This window comes from Numenius arquata, chromosome 11, assembly GCF_964106895.1.
Source record: "Numenius arquata chromosome 11, bNumArq3.hap1.1, whole genome shotgun sequence".
Classification (NCBI taxonomy): Eukaryota; Metazoa; Chordata; class Aves; order Charadriiformes; family Scolopacidae; genus Numenius; species Numenius arquata.
In genome coordinates, this window is record NC_133586.1 from 3,714,587 (window position 1) to 3,734,371 (window position 19,785).

Below are 19,785 nucleotides of genomic sequence, written 5' to 3' on the forward strand. Positions count from 1 at the left end.
CGCAGGCGACTGTGCGTGGCCGGCGCCTGCAAGCTCGGGGCTGTGCAGGGGGATGGCAGGTAGGTGACACAGTTTCGGGGGAAGGCAGTTAATTAGCTCTGACACAGATACCGCTATTTCACAGCAAAGCTTGAGGCAGGAGAAGCTCTCGGGGCAGCTGTGAAAACACCTGTCAAATCGCAGGAGCAGTGAAGGGCTGAGCCATCTCTTCCCCGTCGCGGTGACAACAGGCAGGAGAGCTCGTCCTGGCGAGGGAGAGCGAACCAGGGCACAACGGTGCTGCCCTGACAGTGCCAGGAGGTTGTCCTGGAGGAGCCGAGTGGGACAGAGACAGGTAAGGCAAGAGACTGTCCTCGTAAACCCCATCCCAGCTACGCTCCTCAGGAGGATGTCATTTTTCATCACGCTGCAGAGCCCAGACGCCCCGCAGCTGATGCAGGCACGGGCTGCCTATAAAAAGTGCCACCAACGCAGTGTCATTGTAGGGAGAAAATCCGTTTATTTTAGGATACACTCTGTTTCTGAAGATGGGTATTTTAGCAGCCTGCAACAGAAATGTGAACCAGAGGGTTAACCTGCCCGTTCGGCCTTGGCCAGCCGTGCCGATGCTCACACATGTTTCTTGGGATAGAAAAACAAACAAACAAAAAAAAAAACAAAAAAAAAAAGAAAAAAGGTCCAAAATTCAAACTGTACACCTTTTTTACAGGGTGCTTAGCCGGGCTCGCTTTTTACACTGCTGTACATGCTTGGGATAACTAAGTGCAATTGTATTCGGAGCCAATACATCATCCCAGGCCACTAATGAAGATAAAATAAAAGCTGTGGTGAGCGGAAGCTGCACAGATACACAGGCAAATTAAGCTTATTGTGTTCCCGATACCCCAGAGCGTATTTACAAAGAGAAAGAGGAGGGGAGCAAAGAGGAGAGGACAGTTTATAAGCCTTCCTGGTCTCAGGGCTCCCTTCTTTTACACCAGGAAGTATCTGTCAAACCGAGTGGCTTTGCTTTGTATCAGCTCTATTTACAACTGGCTTTGCAACAGTGCAATTAAACAGCTCGCTCGCTCACTCACTGAGGTTGTGCAGTATTATTGGCAGGTTGTTTTAGGCTCTTCTCACAGTAACACTGTACCACAACAGCTTTTAGGAACCAGAAACGCAGTGGCCAGCCAAAGCTTGTCGCTGGTTCTCACACCTGGATGTCTCTACGCAGCAGTCACAAGAGGGGCTACACACCTGAAGTAGCCTCTAACAAACATGCAGGGCTGCGGGTGGCAGCCCCGCAGGGCTTCCAGCGGGGGAATTTGCCCGGGAGCAGGGTGAATTAGCCCAGGGAATTTGCCCAGGAGCAGGGGGAATTAGCCCAGAGAGAACCACACTGCCAGCCAGCAGGCAGTGGGGACTGGAACGTGCTCAGGCTCCCAGGAAAGAGCCCGCTGAGGCTATCGGAACTCTCCTGGCTGATGGTATTACACTAGAAAAGCAGCAGCAGCAGCAGCCAGGGCATGCTGAAGGTGAGGAAGGAATTCAAAATGGGGAAAAAGAAACTGGAAACAGAACTGCAGCCACCTCCACCTTCTGCTCTCGACTACTGCAGCGGAGCGTGTGACGGAGCACGAGAGCAGAGAGATTGCCCAGCTCCCGCTCGCCCCTGCCCCGCTCACACCGGTTTCTCCAATCCCCAAAAGCCCTGACGGGGTTCCAGCCCCGGGAACCCCGCAGTGCTCATTAGCAGCAAACCAGACACACGGCTCCCCCCACGAACCCCTCATCCCCTCCCTCGCCGGGGCTGTGTCTCGGAGTCCAGGGGCGCTCGGAGCAGGACACTTCCCTTCTTCCGTCGAGCCTCGGTCTCCCCAGCGCCACAGGCACTACCTTCTTTTTCGCATGCAGGTTTCAAGCCTTCCCAGCTCTTCGTAGGCCTGGTAAAAAACGTCAAAGTCTCTGGCGCTCCAGCCCCTCCAGACAGCCAGGCACCACTCCATGTTTTCATTCTGAAAGCAGCACACAACTGTGTCCTTTGCTATGAGGGCAGCATCCACCAGCGTCCTGGGAAAGGAAGGACAGAGCGGAGAAGGGCGTTAGAGCGAGAGCAGCTCTGCTCACACAGCACACCCCCGCTCAGCCCGGAGGCACCGACTCAAAAGCTTTCCCTTCCAGCTACCGAATCTCTTTTTATAAGCTGCAAATCCTTGAGAAAGGAGAAGGTAACAAAGAGAGGGATCAGAAACTATGTCACGGCACAAGCAAACAGCTCACTGACACGGGAAGAGATTTTTAAAGGGCTTCAGGTGCCTAAACATGCAGGTGGGTGCTTAAGTCTGCCGTGACATTTTGAAGTCGCTGTTAAATCTCCCGATTTGCTAAATCCACAGGCTCTTTGGCCTGCTGCCAGCTGGGCATTCTCAAAACAGCCCTCACCGTGCCACAGCTTGCAGGCTGCCGAGAGCCTCCGCGGCCCGAGATGCAGCGTGGAAGCGGGACAGAGCCCAGCTCTGCCAGCTCAGGGTACAAGCCCCCAGTCCAGACCAGCAGGCACGGCTAGGACAACAGCCCAGGAACCCACAAGCTCGTGTAGGAGGAGTCCTGCATGACAGCAACGTGTTGCAGGTGCTTCCCTTCATGGTCTCTGAGCGTGTTACCTCAAACAACATCAAACAACCGCAGTTGAATCACAAAATCATAGAATGGTTAGAGTTGGAAGGGACCTTAAAGATCATCGAGTTCCAACCCCCCTGCCATGGGCAGGGACACCTCCACTAGAGCAGGTTGCTCCAAGCCCCATCCAGCCTGGCCTTAAACACTTCCAGGGATGGGTCATCCACAACTTCCCTGGGCAACCTGTTCCAGTGCTTCACCACCCTCACAGTAAAGAATTTCTTTCTGGTATCTAATCTAAATCTCCCCTCTTCCAATTTAAACCCGTTACTCCTTGTCCTGTCACTACACTTCCTGACAAAGAGTCCCTCTCCAGCTCTCCTGGGGCCAGCTGAAGCTGGCCCTGATAGTCCAGAGGGAGGTGGCCAAGCAGAAGATGACACTTTTGTCCTTGCAGGGTTCAAGGGACAGGAGTCCAGCCCTTGGCGGGCTCTTTCTACCAATCTGATAGCAGATGGGGGAAGATGGGCCCCAAATTCTTCCCCCAGAAAGGCCCCCACATGGGGAGCACTGGCAACGAGGGCCGTCCTTGGCAGCTGGTTCTTACCACAAGCTGCCCCTAAGAAGCCACTTCCCCTCCCTCACCTCCCCACCCTGCTCTGTGCTTGGAGGGGCAGGTCTTCATCCTGCCGGGAAAACAGGGGGAGTCAATGGCTGAACCAGCCAGGCTAAAAGGCAGCAAAGCAGGACACGTCTGAGGTGGCAGTGTCACTTTGCCTTAACTCCACACTGAATTTGGGTAAAGCAAAATCAATCTAACAGTACCTGTGACCAATAAAGAGAATACGTCACCCCCGACTAACTGACAAAGACACTCAGTTAGCAAGTAGAGAGAACGGCAGGAGCACTTTGATCTCTTGTTGTGTTTGCCTACTGATAATAAATGACCATTTATAACCCTTAGCTTAACCTCCATTTGTTTGGACATAAACAGTACAATCCCAGACTAGTATTTAAGTGATCAGCAGGAACACCTCCATCTCTCCAGCAGCTATTTATTTACTTGGACTCTTGTTCACTGTATGAAACATTTTAAATTAATGTATATAACTGCTCTCCCCTGTGCTCCAGGAGCCTTCCCCCGGCCCGTCACTGCCAACAGCACAAAGGTGCTCATTTAGAGCCAGAACGTCAACCTGACCCACGTGAATACAGCCACAGACAAGCACCGCGCTCCGCATAAATACACCTCTTGTTCTTAACGCGGGGCCTGAGTCTGCTAAGCTCCAGCGATCCTCTGCCAGGTGCCCTCAGAGCACCGGGAGTCAGCACCAGGCAGGATCAGACCGACACTTATCGCATTGTGCAAGAGGGTCCTGCCTGTCTCTTTACAGGGGTGCTTGGTCTCTGTGGCTTTTGGAGACCAGACTGGTTGCAGTGTCTTCCCCTCACCATCTGCCATGCTCTCGGCGCACACACATGCCTCGATGTGAAACCAGCAACCGTGTCTCCTTGGGCTGGGACCTTCTCAGATGCTGCTGGAAGCCAAGAGGTAGCTCCTGACAGCCCCCAGAGCCTGCAGAGTCTGCCACCCAGTCCCCTTGTGCCCCCAGTGGTGTGACAGGCGGTGCCCAATTCAGCCTCACCCGTAGGGAGCCAGTTCCCCAGCCTTCAGCACAGCGATGACTCTGCCCCGCTGGGTGCCCGATTCCTTCTCCAGTCCGATAACGATGATGTCCCCTCCTCTCCTGGAAGAGAAACGAGGGATACATCACACGTGCTCCACAGTGGAGACTGGTGACACCTGAAGAAGATCCATGCTGGAGATCCACCCTTTCTGCTGCAATCCCGCCTGCAGTTACACCACCTTCTGTGGGGAAGGGGGCACTGCGATGCCACCGAGGGGCATCGTGAATCCACTACAGTGAGAGCCCCTATGACAGGCAAAATCAGATTCCCAGTGATTTCCATCAGCTCAACAGGAGGCATCAGGACTTGCCAGGGTTGTGTCTGAGCAAGGAAGCTGCCTCCTGTTGTTTCCCCAATAGCTGGGGAAACAGGGCTTTGAGTCTTACCACCCACCTTCTCATTCTGCTGCAATCAATCTGGCAAGACCTTAGTGGCCATTCTGCCCAACAAGAGATATCATTAAAAAGGTGTAGAAAAATCGACGTACCATTGTACTGGGAATAAAATTTCTTAATGGTAACTCAACTTTCTGAGCAAGTGAATCATACTGGGAACGTAAAAGTTCCTGAATTAGCCTGAGCTAACCTCACATTCAGCCCAGGGGGGATTTTGATGAAGTTCCTTTCTTAAGTGACCCACTTACCTGGGGATCCATATGAGGTCTTTCACTGGAAGAATCTTGACAGCTTGGAGATGCTGCGTGTTGTCACCTGCAGTCATAGCATCGTGATCCAGGGAAGGCTTCAGCTCATGAAACTTGTCAGACTCATCAAAATCTGCAGAGAGCGGTGCACTAGAAGAGCTCATGGGCGAGCTGGGTAGGCTGGAGGGGCACCGGGTTATCCTGTTGGGAGGCGAGGAGGAGTAGGAAGACACAGAGCAATAATCTGTGAGCGAGTCCTGGTGGTTTAGTATTTGGGTGCCAACCTCTGGGCTGTAGATAATGCTCATGTCCGCCAGCAGGTTGTTCTCCATTGCTTTGTGGTTTATAGGCGCTGTAGCTGGGATGGCTGCCGAAGGCAGCTGGATGGTGAACATGTCTCTGAGAGGGCTGCAGTCTCCGCAGAAGTAGCGTGCGCAGAGCTGGTAGGTGGAGACGTGATACATCACCAGGAAGTTGCTTTTATCATCCAGACACCACACCACCTCCTCCCCGTGACACTCCGAGTTGCAGGCGATGGATGTGATCACCGACGGCGGGCTGAAGGGTTCCAGCCTCCTGCTGATCTCCATCGTGGCGCAGTCTATGATGAGAACGCCGGGGCCGTTGCTGTACCAGACCTCTGTTCCGCTGTTGGTGATCTCCATGGCCTTCACGGGGTACGGGTTCTGCCGGGGGTCGTCATCAGAAATGTTGAATTTGGACCTGTTTGCCGTGTGGGAGCACAGGTAGGAGCAGCTGTCCCCTGGGATGCCCTGGGACACTGAAAACACTGCTACAAGTCCATCCGACAAGCCAGCCAGCACCACGTACGAGTTCTGCAAGAAAAGACAGCAGATTCTCCATTCAGATTCTTTATGTCTCTGCAATACAGGAGCTTTCAATCCCAGAAGCTCTGGCTGCCTCTCCCAATCCTGCAAGTACGCTAGTTACTTACCCCAAATCACTCAGTGATAACAGCAGCATAAAAAGAAGTCATTACATAGAAGCTGCTGCAGAGCCATACTCCTCTCACCCAGTATTACCTTTCTCTTTATTGGCAAGGGAGGACAGACGGACCTGGCAGCCTGCCCCAAAGGTTAACAAATTCAAGCTGGAGTATGTTCACAGACAGCCATCACGGTCCTAGGAATCCAGCTGTAGAAACCCGGCTCATTTCCAAAAAGGAGTAAAACTATTGCTATCAGTGTAGGTAGGAGAGGAATGGAAGAAATGCAGTAAAAACAGAAAGAGAAGGAGACAACCCTCTTGCAAACAAGAGCGTACAGCGATCGCTCCGCGTCCGATGCTTGCTGCTTTGAGAGCACCGCTCCTCCCCAGGGGGTGCTCTGGCTCTGGGATCCATGGTAGCTCAGAGACATCCCAGCGGAGGGTATGGAAGCAGCAGCAGTTCAGCGAACCAGCTGCCAAGTGCCATGAGCAATTCTGCAGGTAGTTAAAAACCTGTCCCTGAATGTACAGATGTGTTGGCTGCAGGAGCCATGGCCAGCATCGGGCTCCGGTGCAGCGCTCTGCGGCACTGCTGCGATGGGTACCATCACGTCCTGTGGACGGGAGCCGGTGAGAAGGCCATGGCTCGACGGTTCTCCGACTCCTCCAGCTCATCACAGCGCTGCAAAAGGCTGTTAGACTGGGATATGGATCCCTCGGGAACAAAACTCCCCATGATCTTGGGTCTGTACCAGAAACTCCCCCATCTGCAAAGCAGATAAAACAATACCTACCTCAAAGGCCTCTCTATTTCCTCCCTGTGGAGAAATAAATTCTAAAAAAAGACCCTTTGCCCAGGGCTTTTTTGCTGTTAAAATCTGGCCGGACTAAAGCAAAGCAAAACGAACAAAACCAGACAGAGCACCGCCGGCTGAACCCACACAACCTCACCCCTCAGCAGCCCCGCTGTGGTGGAAAGCCCGGGATGCCAGCAGGGACAGGGACTCAGCATCACCTTTTGCTGCTCAGAAATAAAGGGAAAGTCCGTGCCCTTCCAGGGATCATGGCTGTGCCAGTCCTGGGAGAGAGGTCCCAGGCTGCTTAAACCCATAGAGGCCAAAATCAGTATATTGAATTGTTCTCAGATATCCCAGGGCAGATCGGCATAGGGGCAAGTATTAGTTTAATCGAGAGCACTGTTTGCAAGGCTCGTTAAGTGTCTTGGACAAAAAGACACTATCTGCATACAAAATATGAGTAAAACCATGAGTGTGCTCAGCCCGTATGACTAATCCAAATCACAGCAGAATTTTACTGTAATGGGAAAAACCAGGGAAGCAAGTGGAAAGTTGTGAAACGGGACTTGGACTTTAACTCAGTCCCGTCCCAATTCTCTAACCACTAATTAAAAGAAACCCAGTGTTCGGTGCATGTCCCCGCTGCCATGTGGATCTGGTGCAAAGGCTCCTGGACGTGGGTTTGCCAGGGAATTGCATCGATAGGTTGGAACATGCTACGATGCTTTGCACAAGCTGGGTTTTGGGTGACTTTTTCTTTGGAAAGGAGTTCAGTTATTTAAAACAGAACAAAACAAAGCAGAACAGCCCACATTTCTCTGGTGAAAATGGTCCAACTTTTCCAGTCCAAAGGACCCTGCACAATAGGTATTTCTTACTAAAAATGGAAAATTTAAATTGAAATGGGAACATCTGAAATTAACCATAATGTGGGTATGTCAACCTGAACTGCTCCTAGCGTGACACCAGACAGTATTAAAGTCTTCAGAGAGCTCTATAATTTTGTTTCATTTAATTTGAAAATGCTGAATTACCCAAACATAGCCTTCACAAAAAATTATTTTCATTTCTTTGCTTAGCGTCAGCTACTGCAGAACAGAATCCTGATTCCCTTTCGGATTCCATAGGCCAAATTTCCCTGGCACTGGGCAATCGGCACCATAACGGGGCAGAGCTGCATCAGTGATCCCCACCCAGCTTTACTGGCCATACCGACTGCCAAATTCTAGCCTGTCCGGAATAGCGCAATGGTGGAAGCAAATCTGGAAGATATTTTATGCTTTGGAGCACTTATTACTCACTGCCTTGGCTATTGGGACTTGTTTCTATCCAGCCACTGTTATCTCTCTGCTTAAGAGCTGAAGAGCAGGAACTCAAATGCAGAGAAATGCCCTCAACCTGTCATTCCTCACCTGACCAAGGCGAGGGAGTGACCCATTTCACAGAAGAACACAGCAAAGAACACACCCCCGGGTGCCACCGATTCACCAGATTTTATTAGGTGCTGGTGCAGCTGGGCAGCGAGGCAAAACTCTCCAAATCTGGGTATTACAAGAGTGACCAAAGGCAGGCAGGGCAGCAGCCTCCAGAAACCTTAAGTAACTTTCTCAGAATTCATTTTCAACATTTGGGCTCCACAAAGAGCCAACAAAAACAACACAGCAACAAAACTGCATTTGAAGTCTCTGTCCTGCCAGAAGTCCCACTGTGCCAGGGAGGAAGGCCTCTGAGCGGGACTGTGACGGTTATGTGATGTGCAGGAGATGAGCTGGCTCCAGACGTTCCGTCCTCGCAGCTACGGACAGCACAAGGCACGGAGCCGTCGGGATGGCCGCTGCGAGCGGGTTAAATAATAAAATAAAATACAGCCCCCGACACCACGGCCTTGGTCACCTCCTCCTCTCTCTTCCCCGCAGGGTCTGGCACTGCTGGCACCGAACGCCGCAGCCTTTAAATGCAGCTTTTGTTTTCCTGTGCTCCAGGTTTTTGCAAGAGGCCAGAGGCTTGTACCCATTCAGATTTCCCTCTCCTAAACACCTCTTTGTAAGAATGCTGCAAACCAATTCAGAAAGCATCTTGTTTCGCTCTTTTTAACCTGTTTGTTCGCTTGCTTTTTTTTTTTTTCTGAAAGGAAATTTACTGAAAATTTCATTGTTTGCCAAAACCAAGGATACCGGTGACAGAAAGCATGCAACAAAAAAGCTTAAATTGTACAAGACTTTTCCTTGGCGGGTGAGTTTTGGATTCTGGGCCCCTCTCTGCTGCTTTTAAATTTCCATGATGCTTCCTTTGGATGAGAAACCAAGTTTTGGAAACTATTTCTTTTGGATCAGTCTTCCCAAGGCAGTCGTAAAGAATTCCCCTTCCCAGCAACATCCCTCGGCAATTCTCTGACTGCTAGTTACCTCACATCTCATCAGTTAAAGGCGTTCTTCCCAGGGAAAGGCGAGCAATTCTCTTCTCCACTGGGCAATAACGACTATGTGATAACTCCGATACAGCTCACTGCGGCGTACAGTGAGTTTGACAAGTGTAAGCTTTCCATTTAGCTTCGTTGGAAGAACTGGCTGCTTCGAAAAACGGTTTTAGTTTCCTGCCAACCTGGTCTGCACATCCCTACGGCTGCTGCTCTGGCTATTTCACTGCCAAACTCATTCATAGAAAGGAGAGAGGAAAAAGTAAGTCCAATAAACCAAGAAGAAGTGTGCCGAAGGGATGTGGATTTCTGGAAGGTTGGGTAGGGTCGGGGGAGGAAGGGAGGTGTCTAGACTCAATATTACTATTGTAGGGCCTGGCATTATTTATGACATTTTCTAGGCAAGCCACAAACTGAAAATAGAAACCAGGAGACATAAAGCCACTCGTAACCCCTAAGGAATGGCTTTTGCAAGCTGTATGACAGTGGAAAAGCTGAAAGTGAAAGACTCATTTGACTGTCCTGGACAGAAACCTCAGGCAGCATGAAAAAGAAATTTGCCATACACATCAGAAATGAAACTCCACAGCGGAGAAACGCTGCAGGTCCAGGAGCCAAAGAAAGCCAACAGATGCAGCCTGCCGGTGGGTGAAACACATCCCTGTGCCAACTTTAGATCTGTGCCCTACTTTAGTCCTACTTACCCCATGTTTGGAAGCAGTACACCTTACACTAACCATCTGCCTTGGGTTCAGTTTGCAGCGATGCAGCGGTCCCTAGCAAACGAGCCAGAAATGGGTAACAACACAGAACGGGCATTTGGTATAAACCAGGTCCACTGTCGCTCCGAGAGCTGCTCCATATTGGGCTTTTCAGACACACACCAGTCTGCTGGCATTTGCAAAAACTACACAGCTACCCATAATGTTGGAACATAATTATATGTTTTTGCTTGAGGTGGCTGTAAGCAAACCGGAGGTAATTTAGCCCAAAAACAGTTTTTATACATCTCAAGACTTGCCCGCAATAGGCAGTCATGTCAGGTTTCTCTTGCCAGTAACGGGATGTTAGCAATTCCAGAATAAAGACAGATAGTATATAACTTTTGCTATTACCAATAAGAGGCAGTTTTTGGACTGCCTGTCTTAGATAAGTGTTCTCATTCAAAACCAAAAAGAAGTGTGGCTGAGGCTAGGTAATATTTAAAGCCAATTGTGCACACAAATGACAACATGCACACCCACCAGGAAAAGAATGGGTACAGGATATACCCAAGTCCTGCATCAGCAGTTAACAAATCTCTATTCTAATTATTGCTTCATGTCCCCTCTACTTTGCTTGATCAGACTAAACCCTGTCTTCCAGTGATGTGGAAACACAGCTGGAAAACTTCCTTGCAGAGGAATTTGATCTATTTTGACTATTTTCCCAGCAGGCTTGGAAGTGCCAGCTTTGGTCCCCTGACTCAGGTTCTTGCCCACACCTCTGTCGTCTGGCAGAGGCACAAAGACCTGGAAACCTTCTCCTCGCGCTGCCAAAATGTTCCTGGGCATCACAAAGTCCTTCAACACTAGCTAGTGACATGCCACACAAACTCCGGCAGCAGGCGGCTTAGTCTCACTTTTCCTTTAGGTTCCTCCTTACCTTTTTGATGACAGGCATTACTAGAAAGCAGCTCACTGTAGCAGGAGTGTCTAAACCCTTCTGTGGAGTCTTCAGAGGACACATGCCCTGCAACCCGTACACAGAAATCTTCTGGTCCTGTGGAAGAACACATAAAACTCTACAAATTTCAATCATCTTCCACGCTTTTCATATTTTGATACCTGAACAAGATCACACTGGCTCCAAAACCAGTTTTTACTGGTATTTTTTGATATCCAAAGCCTGGGTTTCTCTTTTGTTTTCCCTGGAGAGCATTTGCTTTGTCTGCGGGTAGAAAGCAGGTACTGCCTTCCCCAGAACGAGCTGCGGGCAATGTGGGCACTATCCAAAAGCCACCAAAATCACCACTATCGCTGTTTCATCGCCACATTTAAAAGTGGCGTTTGACAGCCCCAACCCTGCACAAATCCCAAACATGTCAGGACAATTGAGACATGTTGTGTGTTATTTTGCATTAATCTGTCGATTCCAGGGAAGCTGGCATTACACCGTATCTGGAATTACACCTGCTCTACACCTCATAAATCTACCTCATATACCCACATAGGGCACCCAGTTCTAGCAACACATTTCATGTTGATCAAAAAGGTAGAAATGAAATTCTTTAAGATTTCTGAATTTTAATGGTTCTATACTTCTTGTTATAAAAAATAGGAATATTTTAACTTTGCCTCTATTTGGGAACAGAAAATGCAAAAATATCTTATTTTCCTGTGGGGGAAAAAAAAGATCTATATTCTCTATATTCCCTCTCCATGCTAGGGCGGAGTGAATTAACCAACACAAATTATGTATTCAGCAAGCGTGGCCTTTTTTCCCCTCTCAAAAACACTGAACTTCAGCTGAAAAAAATGGAAATGTTCCTGTTTTTCCTTTGTTTTGTATCAAACGATTGTGTCAGAATTGGCTGACACTTAACACAGCCCTTTTTGACGGGCGGGCAAGGGCTCTGAGGGACAAATCAGCCACGCTCTCTTACTCTTATCTTTTTAGCTGCAGTTTTCCACGGTAAACACAAAACTTGGGTACCCATTTCCCACCAACTTTCAAAGCCCTCGGGCCTCTTTCAAAACCCCACCCTTAGATGCATGGTTTCTTTCACTGCTTCCCTTTATCGCTTACAGATAAGGACATTTCCCAGATGAAACGCCGGGTACAGATACGCTACAATTCCAGAGAGTGTCTCCTCGGAAAGCCGAGGTTCCCACGATCGCTTTGAACACCAGGAGGTACGATTTTGATCTCGGTATCAGCTAAGTAACAGGCAGAAACAATACACCAGGAGACAGCAAAGTCACGCTGATCATCTGAGATGTCCGTTGGCTCAAACACTCTTAGCTTTACTAATTTAATAGTATCCTCCTCTTCATTTGAGCCTCTTCTAATGAGGCCCCTCTTGAGCAGGGCACTGAAGGGCAGGTAACGCTCACCTCCGTCGCAGCCCAGAGGGCATTCTGAAATTTTAGTTGGCAGCATAGCTTCATTCCTGGGCAGCTCATCCTCTCCACTTCTATGACCCCTTTCTCCGGATTCACCACCGTGTAGTTTCTGAAAGGAGCAAATAACAATTTCCTGTAGCCAATATTCAGCCTCCAAACTGCTAGAGGAGGGTACTTGGCACTTTGGGCCAAGCCGTGACACGACTGCCCAGATGTGGACGATGCTGCAAGGTTCTCCGTCCCTCCAAATGGTCTTCATAAAGGAAGAGAAATACAGATGTGCTGCGTCTCTTCCTCAGGGGGGCAGATACGCAATTGCCTCTGTGAAGATTTAAACTCAGCTATCTGACTTTGCGCGGAAATGGATTAGGAGAACTTACGTGGTCTGTAAACCTTACTATAATTCAGCTGTGAGACAAACAGCTCCAGCTGAATAGCAGTAATTAATAGCTGGGAGGTCTTAGCCCATCTTGCCCATTAGGTTCTCAAGAGAATAAGTGCTCGTTCTCCAAGTTCACTGCTGCAGTATTATCTGGCTTCATTACTTATTCTAGTACATAAACAGAAGAGCACGACTCTTCCAAATTAGAGCAAAGATCTGTAACCTGATAAAATAATTTATAAATACGACTAACTAATATTTTTGTAACTAAAAGGATTTTGTTTGTTTGAGGTTTGGGAAAGTTTATTGGGTTTGGGTGTTTGAACAATAACTGGATATTCACGACCACATCTGTGAGCCCCAGATGTTTTACCAACTGTGGCACAAGCAATTACACATCCTGAAATCTGTCACATATAAGTAATTTGTTATTCAGCAGTCTCCAGCAAGTGGATTGTCCAGTCAGGAAGCATATTCACTGAGATACATTGCTGTGAATATTTGGACAACATCCACGTATTCAAAATACATCTGTGAGTCCCATGTGTTTCACGAGTTTTAGCAGGAATAGTTATACTGTCTGCACTGAACGACTGACCAGGCACCACAAATAGCAAAGCAAATCGTTCATGAGCAAATCACGTACCTTTCCCATTATGTTAATGGTTACAAATAATGAACACATTAATATAAATTTCAGATCAGTTTGTGAATGTTTTCGAGTAAGATTGCGGCTATAAAAATCAGTAACATCCATAAAAATAAACCTAACTAGCCACGGGTCACATGTGGCTGAGCAAAATACCATCATCTCAGTCACAATTTAATAACATTTAAAGCACATGCCTATTCAGTATAGCACACATTTTACTGGCAGTGTACACTTGGATGCACACACAGCTTCAGGCATGTGGTTAACTCCTGATGATTTCAAGAGGATTTAAGCATGTGCTTAATTGCTTTGCAGAACAGAGATGGAACTGCAGTCTCAATTAGGAAAGGTTTAGTGTTAAATGGCCTCATTAGGAAAGGCAGAACACGTCTGTTCTCATGTGCAAATGCTTCATCCTGTGTGTGTGAATCATTACACTGCCCTAATCTTCTCCTCACATTAACTGAAGCAGAGTTAAGCTCATTAAATATCCTTTATAAAGCAACCACTGTTCCCAATTAAAAGAGTTTGGGAAAACAGTGTTCACCGTATCCTTGGCATTCGCCCAAATTCACTTTCACCTTCCTTACCTCCCTCCCAGAGGCATAAGTGAAGACGCTGAAGGTTTTTTACTTAAAAAGAAAAAAGAACAAAAGAAAGAAATCACTAAGACGAGCTGTCTCACCTGGTGTCTTCCTTCCCTTCCCAGAACACCACAGTGTACTCCTGTCCTTGGGAGCAGAAGAAGGAAGACTGCTTCCCACACGACAGCAGGTACATAAATGTTGCAAAAGTAGGATCTTTCATCTGTCCTACTACAGAAATAGCCAGTGGACGCTGTGGGGAAAGGAAAAGAGAAAGATGTATGTCACACAAGACAGCTGGAGGTCCAGATGAAATAAAAGAACTGTAATAATCACTATTTATTAAAGCTAGAGAGCCAAGATGTAGGACTTCTTTCATAAACACTTCTGCTACTTTCTCAAATCTACATCAAATTCTCCTTGTAAATCCCACCTGAGTGTTTCTTAGCATCCTCCATACCCCAGACATTGAAGCCAAACCTTTTCTGTACTGTGTTTCTCTTACACATTTTATTGATTCCTTTCTTCAGGTTTATGAATTTTGGCAGATGACCCACTGTCATGACAGTGTCTAGCTGTGAGTCAAGCTGACCTTCGTCTGAAGGACAGAAGCTCTGAAACACTGACTTGTAATTAATGAAAAACATAATGCAGCATAATCCTCTTCTCGTACTTTGAACCCTTTTCTTCCTCATACTGCCTTTTATAATCCTGGAGATTTTGAAGTCTTTGTAGTTACACTCACAGCATGATACTGTAGCTGTTTCTAGAAATTACGGGTAACGTCTTGCCCTGGTGAAATCAATAGCTTAACTGCCATTGACGTCGAGGGACCTTCATGTCACCGCAGATGTCTAAGGCCACCAATCTGCCATAGTTTAATTCATAAAACTATAATTTAAGTCAATAGAAGTTCTGGGCCATATCAGCAGGAGCGGTAAATGGGCAAATGAGCTGTTCTGCTGTACCGAGAGCAAGCCCAGCTCCTGCCAGATCCCTGCAGCTACATGATCAGAAAACACTGGTCATGAGGGTTGTCTTGTACCTTTTCTGGCTTAGTGTCCCAACACTCCATCATGAGTGCCTGCATCCTATATAGTTGCACCTCTTCCGGCTGCCCAAGAACAGGACGGATCCCTTTAGACAGCTTCTTTGCAATCTGGAGCTGGTGTTGTCCTAGCACAGGCCGCTGACCAGACAGCAGCTCATACAGGACCATCCCATATGAGAACATGTCAACCTAGAGCCAGGAAGAGAGAAAAACAGGGCAAACCTCCCTTGGTGGGTGGAGAGGAGAGCAACATCATGCAAGTATAAGGGAATTCGGCCCCATGCATGAAGCCAGCCACCCACGGGTGTCACGCAGGGACTGTGCCCATGGATACACCACAGTTACCTTCTCATCGTAGACTATGCGAGGCCTGATCTCAGGAGCTTGGTAGCCCGGCGTGCCTTCCACGCCAAGGGCGCCTTCGTGGAACGACTGCCGGGAGATTCCGTAGTCGGAGAGTTTGATATTGATGTGCTCTTTGACATCCAGGGACCACACCAAGATATTGTCTGACTTCAGGTCACAGAAGATGATGTTCTTCTTGTGCAGGTAGGCAAGGCCTGTTACAATCTGATAAGCTATTTTGTGTGTCAGCATGTGTCCCAGCGGCACAAAGGAAGACCCTGGCACAAAGGAACAGCCTGTCTTCAGTTCTTGTAATTGCAATAACTGCTTCCCCCCCCCCCCCCCCCCGTTTCTCTTTCTTTTTTAAACTCCAGAGCAATAACTAACAACCTTTTAAAACATCACTCAATGCCACAATCTGAAATGACACTGTTCGTGTTACTATACACGTCTGACAGTTCTATTAGATTCTTTTTTTAAACCCTTTCACTTCTAGACCCCTAACTCTTCTGGTGAAAATTAGTGTTTGACTGAAAGTTGACACAAAGCCAAGGTGCCAAGAGGGTCAGATGGCCTCAACCTATCTTGGAATTAATGTCGTTCATTTGACAGTGACAGAAACACAGATAATTATAAGAGAATTCAGAGTGCCAGACACCCATCTGCAGGGGAAAAACACAGCATTACCCATGCAGCACTGAAGTGAGATGTACTTCTTATTAATTTGCAGAGAAATTGAAAATCCATGTCTCCAAAGCAGTTTTGAAAATCCTGAGCATCAATTTTTACTAGGTTCCCAAAGGTACAGTTTAAGAGCAATTCCATCCCTCCCACTTCCCCTAGTCTGGAAAAAAATCCCCTTCGGTAAATCAAGCAGTAATTTAAATGCTGTTGACCATTTGTTACTACCGTGACTCAGAGAGGGAGTTCTCCCAGGAGGGAGACCCTGCTTTTACCTTTAGAGTTTTCAGACAATACGGTGGTGAGGCTGCCCAGAGGCGCCAGCTCTAGGGCGAAGCAGAGAGGATGGATGCTGATGCCGATGAGGGAGACGATGCAGGGGTGTTGCAGCGAGTGGAGCATGCTGGCCTCCTGGCGAAACTCGGAGAAGTTCTTCATGGCATCCATGGCTCTCAGGTGTTTCAGCATGGTATCTGGCAAGAAACACAAACTCCTTCTCACTCCCCAGCTGAGAAACCGAGTCAGACACTCTTTGGAAGGTGCTAATCACTGAGCAAATGCTGCAGGAGGAAGGCAGCTTATGGGGTTATGCCAACAGCAAGGCTTTAAGCTGCATCCTCATGTTGATACATGAGCCACTAACAGACACTGGTTATAAGCAATATATATATGTGTGCCTCAGGATGCAAGTGCTCCCTTGGTCCTTTAACACCAGCCTCAAGTGTGTCTGGCACACAGTGTTCTCATAGATCACCTGGATGATTTTGGAAAACACGTGCTGTGCTTTTTAAAGGAGGTATTATCTGGGTGTGGATGTCACACTGCAGACCCTTGGGTGGAAGGAGTCTTCCCTACCCTTTCCCAGCTGCCCTGCCAGAAGAGAGACCCTTCAGAGTAATTGTCATTCTGCCATGAGACACCACAGGCTGCTCAAGCAAGTCTGGTCTTTCCAAAGGTTATTGTCACTGGGACAGCAGCTGGCCTCCTCCACAGCTCAGGGGTTCACTGCATCCTTCCCTAACGAGAATGAGGAAGTTTCCCCTTTCCTTGGTCCGTGGATTGAGGCTCTGCTGGAAGCCTGTGCTCGACAGCCAGCACGTGCCAGGAGAGCCTGTCCCTGCCTGGAGAAGCTGGCAGGCTGAGAAGGATTTCCCATTTGCTTTCTGTAGCTGCTGGCACAGATGGAGTAAGGGACTTATTCAAAGGTGGAGACCTACAAGTCCTAGTGCAAACCCACGTAAATCCACACTTCTCATTTAGCTTGGGAACAGGAGATGAAATCTTGCTTCCCACCCCAATCAAGAGCTCTGCCTTGGCACCCCTTGAGTCCAACCATTAATCTGCAGGAGAGAAGCTTCCTGCAGCGCCAATGACCTTCATCACTACAAGAGCTTTCCTGAAGGACTCTTTAAGACGCATTCTCCTCCTCCATGGAAACACATAATTTTTTGCTATATATTTCAAAGCTGTATTTAAACAGGTGCTGCCAGTACTTTGGAGAGCAAAGGCTCTTTGGTCTTAGCTCGGGATCACAGGTTGCAAGAGCCCATTCCTGACACCGATTCTGTGTACTCTACCTGCAGCTGAAGTGGGAGAACCCTTGCATTTTTTAATCTGAAATCTCTTCACAGCCACTGGTTTTCCTTGGTATCGTGCCCGATATATAACGGTCCCACTTCCACCCTGGCCAAGAACGTTGTTTTCATTTTCACTGCATTCCAGTTTGCTATTTTCCAGGAACAGTCTGCCAAAAAGAAATTGGGGCTTTTTAATTAAAAGAAAAGTTTCAAAGACACTGTAAATTCATGGGTTTTAATGTCATTTCCATTTTCCCAAATCCATTAATAGGTTCGTCTTCTCTACTGAGAGGACTGGATCACCTTGGTCATCTCCATGTACCATACGCTGGCTTGTGTACAACAGATTTCTTGCACAAAAAAGCAATTTGGGCGAATAAGCAAAAAAGGCTTTTTACTGTGGCAATTTATCCCTCAAGAATCAAATAGATCTGGAAAGCACATAAGCTCCTTTTCTAAGTAGATGACACAGGTACAGATATTTGAACCATTTATCTGTATTAATGAATTTTTTCCTTCATTTACCTCCTGTTCCTCTTTTCTCCACTGAGGCAGGACAGGATGTTTATGAACAGCCCCACACTCTGAAATCTGATTATTCAAATCAGCTTACTGTTCCCAGGCTGCAATTCATCATTTCCCCACTCTTTCAGAGACTACTTTTACAGCTGTTCACACTTCAAACATCTCCACTCGCCTTTCACCCGTCAAACAAACCTCCAGGAGACAGCACTGCAAGGAGGGCTGTCGTGACAGGCTGATGGGGTGTCTGCCCAGAATACCCTGTAAAATGACCCCCAAGAAAGGAACAAGGGCCAGCGGGAGCACAGAAAGCTCCAACAGCAGCCAACAGGACTCAGTTTGGTCCAGAGATCTCAAAGCTCTGCATCGGGCACAGTAAGGTCTGAGAAAGTGTGAACTGTGAAACACTGGTCTCCTCTCTTGCTCTACATGCTAAGTAGTAAGGGGTATAAGACTGAACCCATCTGGGAATGCAGTTAAGCAGCTTAAAGATTTGGCGGTGCTGCTACGGGTAGGGAAGAGCTGTTTCAGCTGTTCAGGACTGCCACGCTCCTACAACGCATCTAACAGCCCTCAGCCAAGCAAGAGCCTCAACTCGGTGTGAATTCTCTAGTGGTGTCTATATAAATTCACTCACCTACAGGTTCTTCAGACAAAAGACGATTTTACTGCCAATCTTGCGATGCAGCAGCACTTCCTTTTGGTTTTGCCAGATTAAAATCTCCTTTCTGGGATCCCAGAAAGCCTCCAATTACAGCAAGCTCTGGCCAGAGTACTGGGCAATGCAGGACAGCTGTGGCTGTAAAAAGGACTTTCCCATTGCACTACAGTGATCTCAAAGGACCCCCCAAAGTGATGACTCAGGTCAGCACACAGCGATTGTCTAAGTAAGTGTGCTGACCACCAGGAGTGCAGTTTAGGATGAATTGTCAGAGCAGGATTGAGAGCAGATGAATTTGTTTCCTGTAGTCAGTATGTTCCTCTAGCAGAGATGACTTAGGAAAAAAAATTCAACCGAATTACATAGGTACACTGAAACTTAACCAAAGGCTATCAAGTAACATTACCTGGCAGGAAAATCGGTCATGAAAAGCTCTGGGACCAGCTCTTGGAGAGAAACGGGGATGTCAGGGTGGTTAGGACATGTGATGTAGTCCAGTTCGATGGCAGTCAGGACACAGTCCTCCATGTTAAAGTACTGCACGTCCTCTGCCTTCTCGCCACACTCATTCTCCTCCGCCTTGGAAGCTGCACAGATGTGGCAGGGCACATACTGCTCCATCAGCAACGTCCCATCGCTCTCAGTGGCTGTGAGTGCTTGAAAGCAAGCAAGCAAACAGAAAACAACATTACCCACAGAAACTGAGAAAGAACAGCAGCTCCTAGTGCATTCAAATGTCTGCAGTCAGTACCCGGACCCACTGGCTGAAAATGTTCACACTCACGAAAGCACCAGTTTACTCCAGTGTATTGACTGAAATAAAAAAAACCAGCTTTTTGCAAAGTATACACAGATAGCAGGGACTGAGGAAACAGGACTGTTGACATAACAGCTACTCTGCTTTGTCACAGGTAACACACAAGCTTGCAAAGAAAATATATTCAGGACCAGCAGAGATGAGAAGTATAGGAATGAAGCACTGGAGAGAACGTCCTACTTGCTGGGTGTCTCTGTGTGAACTGCATCTAGGGATCCTGAAGGGCATGACCCTGCAGTAGAAGGATGGCAGCTGTGAGGCTGCCCAGGAGCACCAGCCACGTCTGCTTCGCAGCCTGCAAGCTGCCAGATGGCT

At 48.0% G+C, this 19,785-nt stretch overlaps 1 protein-coding gene across 1 annotated transcript in view; it reads right to left on the reverse strand.

Annotated features, from left to right (window-relative positions):
- Window positions 1-1,874: 1,874 nt before the first annotated feature.
- Window positions 1,875-19,785, reverse strand: part of LRRK1 (leucine rich repeat kinase 1) — a 76,504-nt gene continuing 58,593 nt past the window's right edge. Inside the window, exons 23-33 of the mRNA XM_074155869.1 lie at window positions 19,060-19,309; window positions 17,471-17,637; window positions 16,169-16,366; window positions 15,213-15,490; window positions 14,862-15,056; window positions 13,918-14,069; window positions 12,190-12,307; window positions 10,739-10,855; window positions 4,934-5,769; window positions 4,248-4,349; window positions 1,875-2,052 (exon numbers count right to left, since the gene is read on the reverse strand). Coding sequence (XP_074011970.1) covers window positions 1,875-2,052; window positions 4,248-4,349; window positions 4,934-5,769; window positions 10,739-10,855; window positions 12,190-12,307; window positions 13,918-14,069; window positions 14,862-15,056; window positions 15,213-15,490; window positions 16,169-16,366; window positions 17,471-17,637; window positions 19,060-19,309 — 2,591 coding nt within the window. The remainder of the gene's footprint in view (window positions 2,053-4,247; window positions 4,350-4,933; window positions 5,770-10,738; window positions 10,856-12,189; window positions 12,308-13,917; window positions 14,070-14,861; window positions 15,057-15,212; window positions 15,491-16,168; window positions 16,367-17,470; window positions 17,638-19,059; window positions 19,310-19,785) is intronic.